This window comes from Corythoichthys intestinalis, chromosome 2 (assembly GCF_030265065.1).
Source record: "Corythoichthys intestinalis isolate RoL2023-P3 chromosome 2, ASM3026506v1, whole genome shotgun sequence".
In the NCBI taxonomy this organism is placed as follows: domain Eukaryota; kingdom Metazoa; phylum Chordata; class Actinopteri; order Syngnathiformes; family Syngnathidae; genus Corythoichthys; species Corythoichthys intestinalis.
Window position 1 is genome coordinate 32438699 of NC_080396.1, and position 12557 is coordinate 32451255.

General features: G+C 40.9%; 1 protein-coding gene and 1 long non-coding RNA gene across 3 annotated transcripts in view; one reads left to right on the forward strand and one right to left on the reverse strand.

The window, feature by feature from the left end:
- LOC130911920 (uncharacterized) overlaps positions 1-12557 on the forward strand; it is a 62221-nt gene that overhangs the window by 28916 nt on the left and 20748 nt on the right. The window lies entirely within an intron of this gene.
- LOC130911919 (protein Wnt-2b-A-like) overlaps positions 1-12557 on the reverse strand; it is a 35889-nt gene that overhangs the window by 18995 nt on the left and 4337 nt on the right. The window contains exon 2 of the mRNA XM_057829595.1: positions 2027-2247. Coding sequence (XP_057685578.1) covers positions 2027-2247 — 221 coding nt within the window. The remainder of the gene's footprint in view (positions 1-2026; positions 2248-12557) is intronic.

Sequence of the window (12557 nt, forward strand, 5' to 3'; positions counted from 1 at the left end):
AGTACAATGACTTGTTTGCTAGGGGGTGTACTGGTACACAAAAATCTCGGTTCGGTACGTACCTCGGTTTTGAGGTCACAGTTCGGTTCATTTTCGGTACAGTAAGAAAACAAAATGCAAAATATAAATGTGCTAGTTGTTTATTACACACCTTTGTGCTTTCGACAATAGGAATATTAGCCTATACAAAGCTTGAATTCTTCTCAAAAAGTAGCGGGTATTTAAAGATAATCCAACAACAATTTGCCTTTCAGACCCCACGTATTGGTCAGCTTTCTTTCTGAAAGAAAATTAGAAAAAAGAAGTCCTGTGCTAAAGAGAAAAGCAATCCCAATGACAAAGATTTTAACATGTATTTTACAAATGAAATACCTCATTGAATCATTTTTTTCCCTTATGAACGGTTTTCAAAAGCTTTATTGGCGGATTTTCTCAAGTTAAAGCGCCACACAGAAATTAATAAATTTAGTTGTGTAAGCATGATCAGTTTATTATTCTTATTCTTTAATTACAAGTGTTTTAGCTCATTTCAATTTATTTTATTTAAATTGGCTATTATTTATTTTATTATGTGTTTGTATTTTACAATTGTGATGTAATATTCATTTATATCGTATATTTTATGTTGTATAACTTTAGTTCCTACTTGTTTTGTTGTGGTAGGAGGGTTTTGTATTGAACACGGGGCCGTGTTGGTTATTATTATAGCAGAGAAGACAGCAGTAAATCAACAAAGACAAGTCAACTGTGCCCCGATCTACCACTCAAGAGATCTGATGGACTCTAAAAGTGGGTTACGATTGCATATTAGTTTGAAAATCGACCGTATCCACTGTATTTTTACACGAGTGACTTCCGGTCTGCCCGTTCCTAGCTACTGGTAGTAGTATTGACGAAGGAGGGTCGCGTCTCGCGTCAAATAATAAATTCTGTCGTTCCTTTCGCGTGCGTCGTGTTGAGCCGCTTCTGGGATGCGTCTAACACGCGGCCGCACTGCGACTGGTGTGCATTGGCTGATTGACTTTAACGCCCGCGTTTCACTGCGTTCTCGCGGCAGCCACGTTGTCGCGCCGTGGACGTTTCTGGGTTATACTGTCCTACCGTGTTTGTCCTCATTATAGTAGAGAAGACGGAGTAAATATAATCTACGCAAAGAAACTGTAACCCGATCGACTCAGCCTCGAAAAGTAAGGATTACATTACGTCAGAAACTCGTTCGGTACGCCTTTATTCCGAACCGAGCACCACATACCGAAACGGTTCAATACAAATACATGTACCATTCCCCCCCTATTGTTTGCGATTTTTGGTGGAGACAATCCAAAACCCATTAGTGATGTTCATGAAAATCTAATTCACAGGAATTGATAAATAAATGACGATGCTCAATCTTAGATTTGCATGAACAACAAGAAAATAAATTAGGTACAGTTTGATAGACCGGGGGATAGTAGTTGTACTTTAGCCCTTAGTATTTTTGCTTAAACAGACATTCTTATATAAGCTTTTTCCCAACCATGAATACACGGGTGTCCACTTCATATCCTTTTTACATTGCTGATAATAAATAATAGAGCCAAGAATAGTCTGTTATCCAACCTGTTGACTCTGCATTGACTGGAATGTCTTGTTTCATTAGTCGGGTGGGAGGTGGAGTGAAAGGGGGGCAGTGTGTGTCATGGGTGTGTTTGTGTGGGAGGATGAAGGAGGGCATTGCTGTTCATCATTCAAACTCACGCTGTTAGTCTGACAATGAATATCTCCAAATATTTACATCTTCAATAATGTTTATCCCTCTCCACCACACACACAGTCTTTATCTCCATATCTAATGCTGATTTCTCCCAGTACTTTTCTATCACTTACAATTTACTTTTGAGTATAACTTTTAAGAAAGCATTTGCCTGTTTCCTCCTGTACGATTTTTTTCCACTGCTAGATTTAAGACATGAGGTTCCACTGCCCCATTATGCCTTTGAAAGTGCCCTCGTAAATTTGTAGGATGCATCCGTATCGACGGACTTACTTCTCAGTAGGACACGTCCAAACACAGAGTGATCGCGCTCTAGCGTGCTGCAGTTCCAGCGATGGTGTCTGAACTGATGCTGGCACTCTCTGATCCATTCCTTTGTACCCTCACCGATGGCCTGCATGATGTCGGGGTGGCGCTGGCAAAGTTGCCGCTGCTTGTTCACTAAGGCTGGAATGTTGTCACAGATGACACGGGCACCCAATGCACCTATGTACCTGCGTATGGAAAAATCACTAGTGATGAACTGAATCAACTTTTTCAGTACAGTATATCCTGGCACACTCTGAAAGAAGTTAAATTAGATTTTGTCATTTCATGCCATGTGTCCTCAATGAGGAATCTGCTTGAGCACTGGCTGATAAGAAATAGTTTACAAGGAATTAGCTCAACTGTAGAAGCTGAGTTATACATTCAGAGGCTCACAGTTCAAATCCAACAAAAGGCGAAAAGGCAACTGCAGTAGTACCTTGATATATTGATTTAATTCAAGGAGTTTCACAAATGATTGATTGAGTAAACTTCTAAAGTTGTGGTTGTCTGTTTTAGAAGCAATATATGCCTGTCAATGTTGTTATGTTGTCAGTTATGTAGTTAAGGGTTCGATTTGCTCTCTTGAAGCTCAAGAAAGAGGAAAGGGACAGGGAGATTGAGTACAAACATATGCAGGCCACATATTAACTAGAACTGGAGGATAGAATTGGTGTCATGTTGAAGGAATTGGAAGTGGAAAGTAAAAGGCTTGACGTGACGTTAGGAGCTAATTCTATGGCAGTTCAGAGTGATAATTTATTCCATAAACTGGTTGACACTAGTCGGCAAATTGTCCTCGCCTGTGAGTCTGAGGTGGATGAGTACTTTGAGACCTGGCCACAGCTTTTAAATGGCCACTAGAGGCGTGGGCACTCTTGCTACAGAGCAAGTTGACTGGAAAAGCTCATGATGTGATGAATAAAATGCCTCTGAGGGATAGCATGACTTACGCTACATTAAAAGAGACTGTCCTGCATTCGAATAGCCTTGTTCCGGAAGCATACCAACAGCATTTTCACATTCACACAAAAGGTCCGGAGAAAACATTTGTAGAGTTTGCTAGTGGAAAACAGACTCTCTTCAACTGTTGGTTAAAGGCGAGTGAATTTGCAGCTTTTTAATCTTTATGTGATTTAATTATAATGGAAGATTTTTTCAATTGTATTTCAGACGAGTTGGCTACTTATTGAAGTGAACAGAAAGTCACCAATGTGACAGTGACGGTGTTGATAGATGAGTATGTAATTACTCCCAGACAGCACGTTAATGAAAGGGATCACTTTGAGAAAAAGGACAAAAATAAACTTGAGATTTAAAAGTCGGTCTCAGTCCGGACGGGTGTGCCATCTTCCTTGGCAAAACGTTGCTGTTTTCTTTGTCATGGAATTGATCATTTCATAGCCAACTGTCCAGAGCGAAGAAATAGAGACAGAAAGGCCAAATCTTCTCCCAATGGATTATGCACTGTGTATTCTGAACCAGTTTGAGTAAATGAAGGTGGGGATTCCTCTTATGAACCTTTTATGCTCGATGGTTGTGTTTCTCTATAGGCTCAGGCAAAAAGTGTTCAGTAAGCAGTACAATCTTTTATCTTAAGTGATGTATTGTCTTTTAATGAGGAGTCTTCATGTGGATCGAGTGTAGTGGTCCAAGGAATTGGAATGGAGTAAATCACTGTACCTTTACACTGGGTAAACTTGTTTTGTGATCTCTTGGCAAGCACATTTTCGGTTAGTGTTCCTCCATCGTTGCCGATGCAAGGTGTCCCGTTTTGTTGGGGAATGACATCACCAATGGAAAGGTCACGGCTGTGTTGTGTAGAAACCTGATGGGTCGCAACCGGATGAAGGGGGACAGGCTTAACCTGACTTGTTCCCGGTCTGCGTCGCCACCCGTGCAAAGGCGAAAAAGCTTGGTAATGTAGGTCATTTATCGAACACCATTTTCGCTGACGGCTTAGTTGACCCCGAGATGCGGGCGTCTACCGAGTCTGGGTTAAAAGGATTGGCATTTGATGTCGTTTCTTTGGCTATGAATCGCAATGACCTTATTGAGGCGCAGAAATCTGACACCCAGTTTGGATGTTTTGATGCTGTTAAGCGCCCCCATGAATTAAAGAATAGGGACGCAAAGTATTTTATTGAGGACGGGTTGCTGTTGAGACCCTGATTTTAGCCTTTTGACACAGATTTTAGCGTTGTTCAAGCGGTTGTGCCTGTACGTTACCCTGTTGAAGGGGTACTGGCAAGTGGCCCTTACTGATTGTGCGTCGGAGATATCAGCTTCTGTGACACCAGAAAACATTTTGCAATATACTGTGATGCCGTTTGGACTTCACAAGCTTGTTTCCAAAAGTTGGTAAATACAGTCCTTGGCGATGTCTCAGATTGTACTGCATATTGGATGATGTGATAATCCATTCGAATGAGTGGCAGGATCACATCAGACGCTCAGAACCATCTTCCAGGGGTTAGCTGATGCGTCACCTACCATTAATTTGGCTAGGTGTGAATTGGTCAGGCTTCAGTTACCTACTTGGGCAAACAGGTGGGTGGTGGAAAAGTGCGCCCCTTAGCCACCAAAGTAGAAGCTATAAACTCATTTCCAGTGCACACCACCAGAGGGAATTAAGACTCTTCCTGGGCATTGCAGGATACTATAGGTGTTTTTGTAAGAACTTTTCTTCTGCGGCAGCACCACTAACTGACCTTGTCATTCCAAAGCATCCATTTCAGTGGACTGACTTATGTCAAAGGGCATTCGAAAACTGTAAGGCTCTATTATGTAGTTCACCTGTTTAGAGCGCTGCCGAATTTGTGAGACCATTTGCCAGGAGGTCGAAGCCAGCTGTACGGGTGCGGGGGCAGTTTTGTTGCAGTCAGATGATGAAGGGTTAGACAATTGTAATCAGGAAAAGTATTCAACTATCGAACAGGAAACCCTAGCTCTTCTGGCCTTACAATTTTTTTATGTTTATGTCGGCCCCTGTGTTGCACCTGGGGTTGTGCATACAGAGCACAATCCCCTGGTGTTCATACACAAAATGTGCAATCAAAATCAGCAATAAATGCAGTGGTCTTTGTGTCTTCAGGACTATGACCTCATCGTTGTACTGTTTTGTCTGTGGTGCTCGATTTTGGTAGATGCAAATACTGTTGTTCTGGTACTACCCCATAGCTGTACTACCCTTCTGAAATTTGCCAGCATTGGATGGATGGGTTAGTCCGGGTATGCCTGTTTATCAACTGGAAGTTGATATTTAAGGGGGGGAGTGTTACGGATGGGGTGTAATTTCTGGTCTAGAACAGGTATGTGTTTGTTTTCCTTTTACTTCAAACTGGTTTATGTTGTGCTTTACCTGTTTTTTTCCCCCTTTGCAATAGGTTCCACTTGTATGATCAGTAAGGGCCTTCAAGCTGGAACACCTTCATCAGTCAATCAATCATCCAATTATCTGTCTTTCCATCTGTTATATAAGTTGAATTGTTTGGTTCGTTCACAAGAGGTGGCAGCTCCCTGTTTTGTTGTCTTTTTATTTTGAGCCTGTTATGTTGCCGTGGATTACTTTTGGTACTTGAAGTTTGCTTTCTGCCATTGATTTATTAACATCCTACTTTACTTGACTTTTCATAGAAAAACCAACAGTTTGCGCTGGGCACAGGAATCTGCAGTGTTGAGACACCAATTCCAAGTACGCTGTTTTTTAGTTCGTGTAGTATATAATTCGCTATCCATTTTATAAATATTACTGATTATTTAACAGTTGTTTATAACAGCGCTATGAGATGTTATGTGCCATAAATTTTAAATGTGCACAAAGATATAAACCCACCGACACAATCAAGGGCATAATAGGGCCCCACCCCCCTTCCCCCCACACACGGAGCCCTGATCTCAACATGATGCAGTCAATCTGGAATTAAGAGACAGACATAACTAAAATATCAATATGCAAAGAAAAAAATGTGCTCTCTCTCTGCTTCTCTGATGAGTATATGCGAGGGAACGGAGTTGGCGGACTGCAGCCGTGCGCAGCCGATATAATTTGCCTGTTTTTGATGTTCTGCGTGGCACGCAGTCAACACTGAGCCGGACCGGAACCGGAACGATCATGCATCTGGTGTATTTGGGCCCTCATGTTAACGCTCGCGGCCTCTGACCACTGGGGGTAAACGTAACATTGAGACATTGTAGTTTGTATTTAAAGCAACAAACAGCACCTTGTATGAATTACCTTCATTTGAAAGACTGGTGCACAAAGTATTGAAGTATTCTTATTGCGCATTTCTTAGACCTTTGATATAGGAAATTTAAAAACAAAAAATGGCACTGCTTACGAAGCCATTGTTTGACGACAGTTAATAGAGGGAGATGGTTGTGAAAGCTGGAGGACTTCAAACGATTAGACCATTACCCCATCAACCCTGTGAGGTTGAAGGCACCAGTGACATGCTCAGTCACAAAGGTGCACATATTCAAAACCAGATGACAATGGAGGATGGAGTAGATTAACTATTGTTATTGGAAGACATTTTAAACATTTTAGAACATGCCTAACAGCTAACAATTTAAGTTCAAATAGTACCTATTTACGGGTCTAATTTCCTCAGACATGTCAACTTTTAAAATCTTGTCTAGTGCGTCCATTTTTTTCTTTTTTTTTTTTTTAAAATTTTCTTTTTTTTTTTTTTTAATTCGAAGATGATGGCCGTTTTTTCTCTGAGTGCAAGGTTGATAACACTACAGCTTGCAGCAACAACTAGGAAAAGATTGTGATTTCTTCCAGTGTATGTATGGGAAACATCTCAAAAGTTGGACATAAAGCCATACTTACAGTGTTGCAAATAAGTATTTAGTCAACCACTAATTGTGCAAGTTCTCTCACCTGAAAATATTACAGAGGCCTGTAATTGTCAACATGGGTAAACCTCAACCATGAGAGACAGAATGTGGGAAAAAAAACAGTAAATCAAGTTGTTTGATTTTTAAAGAAGTTATTTGCAAATCGTGGTGGAAAATAAGTATTTGGTCAATATCAAAAGTTCATCTCAATACTTTGTTATGTACCCTTTGTTGGCAATAACGGAGGCCAATCATTTTCTGTAACTCTTCACAAGATTTTCACACACTGTTGCTGGTATTTTGGCCCATTCCTCCATGCAGATCTCCTCTAGAGCAGTGATGTTTTGGGGCTGTCGTTGGGCAACATGGAATTTTCTATGGGGTTGAGATCTGGAGACTGGCTAGGCCACTCCAGGACCTTGAAATGCTTCTTACGAAGCCACTCCTTTTTTGCCCTGGCTGTGTGTTTGGGATCATTGTCATGCTGAAAGACCCAGCCACGTCTCATTTTCAATGCCCTTGCTGATGGTAGGAGATTTTCACTTAAAATCTCTCGATACACGGCCCCATTCATTCTTTCCTTTACACTGATCAGTTGTCTTGTTCCCTTTGCAGCCCCAAAGCATGATATTTCCACCCCCATGCTTCACAGTGGGTATAGTGTTCTTCGGATGCAATTCAGTATTCTTTCTCCTCCAAACATGAGAACCTGTGTTTCTACCAAAACGTTCTATTTTGGTTTCATCTGACCATAACACATTCTCCCAGTCCTCTTCTGGATCATCCAAATGCTCTCTAGCGAACCGCAAACAGACCTGGACGTGTACTGGCTTCAGCAGGGGGACACATCTGGCAATGCAGGATTTGAGCCCTTGGGGGCGCATTGTGTTACTGATAGTAGCCTTTGTTACTGTGGCCCCAGCTTTATGTAGGTCATTAACTAGGTCCCCCCGTGTGGTTCGGGGATTTTTGCTCACTGTTCTTGTTATCATTTTGACGCCACGGGGTGAGATCTTGCATGGAGCCCCAGATCGAGGGAGCTTATCAGTGGTCTTGTATGTCTTCCATTTTCTAATAATTGCTCCCACAGTTGATTTCTTTACACCAAGCATTTTACCTATTGCAGATTCAGTCTTCCCAGCCTGGTGCAGGTCTACAATTTTGTCTCTGGTGTCCTTCAACAGCTCTTTGGTCTTAGCCATAGTGGAAGTTGGAGTGTGACTGACTGAAGTTGTGGACAGGTGTCTTTTATACTGATAATGAGTTAAAACAGGTGCCATTAATGCAGGCAACGAGTGGCGCCTCGTTAGACCTCGTTAGAAGAAGTTAGACCTCTTTGACAGCCAGAAATCTTGCTTGTTTGTAGGTGACCAAATAATTATTTTCCGCTCTAATTTGGAAATAAATTCTTTAAAAATCAAACAATGTGATTTTCTGTTTTTATTTTCCACATTCTGTCTCTCGTTGTTGAGGTTTACCCATGTTGACAATTCCAGGCTTCTCTAATCTTTTCAAGTAGGAGAACTTGCACAATTGGTGGTTGACTAAATATTTATTTGCCCCAATGTATATATTTCAATATCTTTGAGTTTGAAGTATTTCTTGCAAGTGTGCACTTTGTCATATTGAATCTCCTTGAAATCCTGGTCAATTTCTTGAGCTTTCATTACTTCGCTGAGCCAGTCGTTTACCCATTTTCGATGCGTTTCAACTTTCGCGGCAGGCAGCTTAAAAATATTCCTGTAGATCATTTGCATGGTCAGCAGGCAAGAACACAGCAGTTCTGGAATCACTTTTGAATCTTCAGATGACACTTCAATTAAATAATTTCCAGATAAACCTGAATAAACTCGAGCAATGTCGTAGCATGGCTACTTGCCATCTGTGCATCTTCACTGTCACCTGACATGCTATAAACCAAAACAGAGTTCCTCCTTTGAAATATGTTAGCTTTCATAACCATCTGCCTCATTAACTTGTGTGACAAATGTGATGTAAGTCACGCCATAAGAAAATGAGCACTCACTTTTTATAGTCTCTTCACCTGTTCAATCAATTGCTGTCTTTCTCCTTTCTCTGAGATTCAGACTAAGCGTGTTTCACTTTCTGGGTCCATTAAAACTTGTTTCCTTCATTCTTTCACGTGTAGCGCAGTGGGTAGCCAATGCATGACGAGTAGGCACGACAACCTGAGATACTCGCATTTGGTTGGCTAAGATAGTACAGGCATTTAAAAGTGTCTGACAACAGCTATTTCACCTACTCCTGGCAAATATTGTTTTTTAATTATGTTTTTTTCACTATTCGTATATAACATAAGTGAAAAAAATGTGTTCTTTCTTCATCAAACGTCTTTCTTCTGGAATGCACATAAGAGAGGCGATGTCTATCACTTTAAGATAAATAAAAATAGTTATGAGAGATCAAGAGTGGATCGCATATACAGTACAGCCATGCTACGCTGAGTAGATACGCTTCAATAAAGAAAAGTGATAAATTATCCTTGGAATCCTTGTCCACAATACTTAATGGTTTAAAGTTTGTGTAGAAGAGGGAAAAGCAAAACATTTACTCTGCTGTGAAAATAAATAGGCACTTAACCTCTCTCCACCCGGACATATGTTGAAATGTTTCCCAATGAGACAGTCGAAAACTACGCTGTCACAAATCAGAGTAGGGGGCCTCAAATAACCCTGTCCATTTGAGACTCCTTTAAACTCTCATTTTCTTTTCACTGGTGTCTCTCCCACGCTCTGTTCAATCTTCCATACAACCTTCATAAAACAGACATGAAACACTGCTGCCAGCTTTTCCACGGTAATGGCTGAAAGTGATACATGCAAGTGTGTGCCGAGGAGCGGCCATCATCACAGTGGGTCATTGAGAGGGTGTCGCGAGGTCCATATCTGTGTGGTCGTTTTACGAGGCCCAGCGAGCGAAGACGATGGAGACCAGCGGCTCTCTACCCCCCAAGAGACGGATTAGAGGTGAGGAACACCACGAGAGTGCTCATCAAAGGCAAGGACGAGCCGAGCAGCAACTCATCCTTAATTTCTCCTCTTTCTCTCTTGAGAGTCAAGAGGACTTGAGTTTATTGGGTTGTAAATCATCATCTGCACACCTAAAACGGCATGCTTGTGCGCTACATGGTGGATGATGGGAAGAAGACAGCCAGGGAGGGGATGAAGTTCATCGGGGTGGGGGTGGGGGTTGAGATGTTCCACTGGCTGCCATGTTAACTGTTCATGTTTGAAAACACACCAATCAGAATACAAATATTATGCTTTACATTATTGGCAAATTAGCTGATATATAAGCGTTTTTTTTCTGTGTACATAAAATGAGCTGCTTAGAACAAGAGTATGCCAGCTGCAAGTGTAGAAATTGGAAGAGAAAAGGCCTTTCATTCAGATGAAAATCCATCAAAATCTCTATATACTTCCAATTCTGACCTATAGGGGCACTAAGCACATTTTTTTATTTGTCAGCTCAACAATGGGCTAACTCCCTTGTCCGAGATGACCCATAAAATCTGACTTCACTTAAGGATTTCTCGTAAGCATTTCAACTCTGAAACAACATTAACTGAGGGTGCAAAAGTGACATTGATTCAAAGATATAAAATCGACAGCAGAATGTTGATCCAACATCTTTTCAACGTCGGTCTGCTATCTGGGTATGTTTTAACCGATGTCGAATGTGTGTGGTTTCTGCTGTAACCAAATTGCCCTTTAAGTGACATTAGTACATAAACTGATTGAAATTGACTGAATGTTAATTATCGTCAAATTAAGATTGCAAAAGTTTCAGAAACCACAGTTTGTAAAATGTACTCAACCAAGATGTCAGAAATGATCTCAAAACAGCAAAAACAACCATCCAACATCCATTCAATTTCCTGTTTTTGTAACTATGAAATTCGCCATTTAAAGGTGTCACCATAAAGATGATAATTCCATACCCATTTTGATAACTATGTTGTTATGAACTAAAATTAGGGAGGGAATGCCAAAGGATTTTGAACTGAATCGAATCGAATCATGGCAAACTTTGAAATATTGGCAAATATTGCATAATTGTCCATGGAATCAAAACACCTTTGTGCCTCCTGCTCCTTCCTTGGTCCTCTTGATGGAGGGTGACAATGTTCATGTTTAGTGTGCTACAAAGTTAACATATGCACTTCTGCGTCTTGACTTGCGTCCTCCAGAGTTTACTGTAATCTCAGTGGTTATCTATGGTTGACTGCCCTGAGTGGCGCGGCTTGGTTCCTCTGACTGTCAAGTCCAAAATTGGCCCTTTTCCTCATTCTGGTCCACTGTGGACCAAGGGTGTAGGTGTGGTCTCAACATTGGTAGAGACGATATAACAGTATAACCTGCATGTACACTTTTTGCTGGGGACGGGATATTGATAAAACCAAACAGATTGGATGAACGGGGCAAAGGGCCATATTTCTCATGACTAGGGAACCTAATTAATTGATAGGCTAAATGATCAATGCAAAATAAATCCATATCGACTGATAATAACTTTTACGTGCATTGGTTCAGGTGATACACTGTTCGATTCAAACATTTATTTTCAAAAACTTCTAAAGAAACATTTTTGAAAACTTCCAGAATAAATGTCTGTTTTTTATTTGCAAACATAAACATAATGAAAATAATTCACTTAACAATGATCGGGTCAATTCTATCATTACAACATATGGGAAGATAAACTAAATACCCTAGATAACTGAACTCATTATATAATGCAAATAAGGTTGCTTAAAAGTTGGTGGGGACAATTTTAGTATCCTGAAAGGTTGGTAGTGTTATGTCCCTACTGTCCCTATGCAAACCTACACCCTTGCTGTGGACGCTTCATTCTCTCTGTTATGAGGTCGCAACATTGAAATTATACCGATGATCAAGGGCCTTCATTGTCTTTTCTTTCTGGATTTTTTTCCCCCTTAGAAACTCCCTCTGTGGGTTATTCATTCTTGTTGGGTCTAAAGGAGAGAATGTCATGACCCATGAAATGATCATCAAAGAGAGAAAAGAAAAAAAAATTAAGAGAATCCCCCATCTCAGTCTGTACTTTTTACCGTTTGATTCATGCCAAGTCCAGATTGAATTTTTTTGGGAATACATGATGTGATGTTAGGAGGAGACTTAGTTTTGGGATGCCTCTTAATATATTGTGGTCTTCTATTTTGGAAGTGGTCTCACAAGATGTAAGCTGCATCTCTCCAACACTAGAATGTACTGTGGCCATTCCTTGTGAACTGTTTGTATGATGAATGAAAATCTCAGCATCAGTAATTTGAGTCATCTCCATGGTTGTATTGAAAAACAGTCTTCTCTGGAACAACTACTACAGAATCACACTGAGTCTTGAATTCAGCTGAGGAAGAAACACCAAGAGCTGAAGATGTTTATGAGAACCACTGAGGCCACACCAAAGAGCTAATGTCGTCGACGAACTGATATAACAAGCCAGCTCACTTCCTCCCTTAAGATCTTAGACTGGTGGGTTGACTCCATCTGGAGTGCCTGCTGGTTTGAATGCCTTTTCTCACGTCTGTCTTCGCTTTGTGCTGCTCAGGACCTGTACGACTGCAAGCATGTAGTTTTCAAGAATGCCGCTGAGGAATTCTAGACAGGGT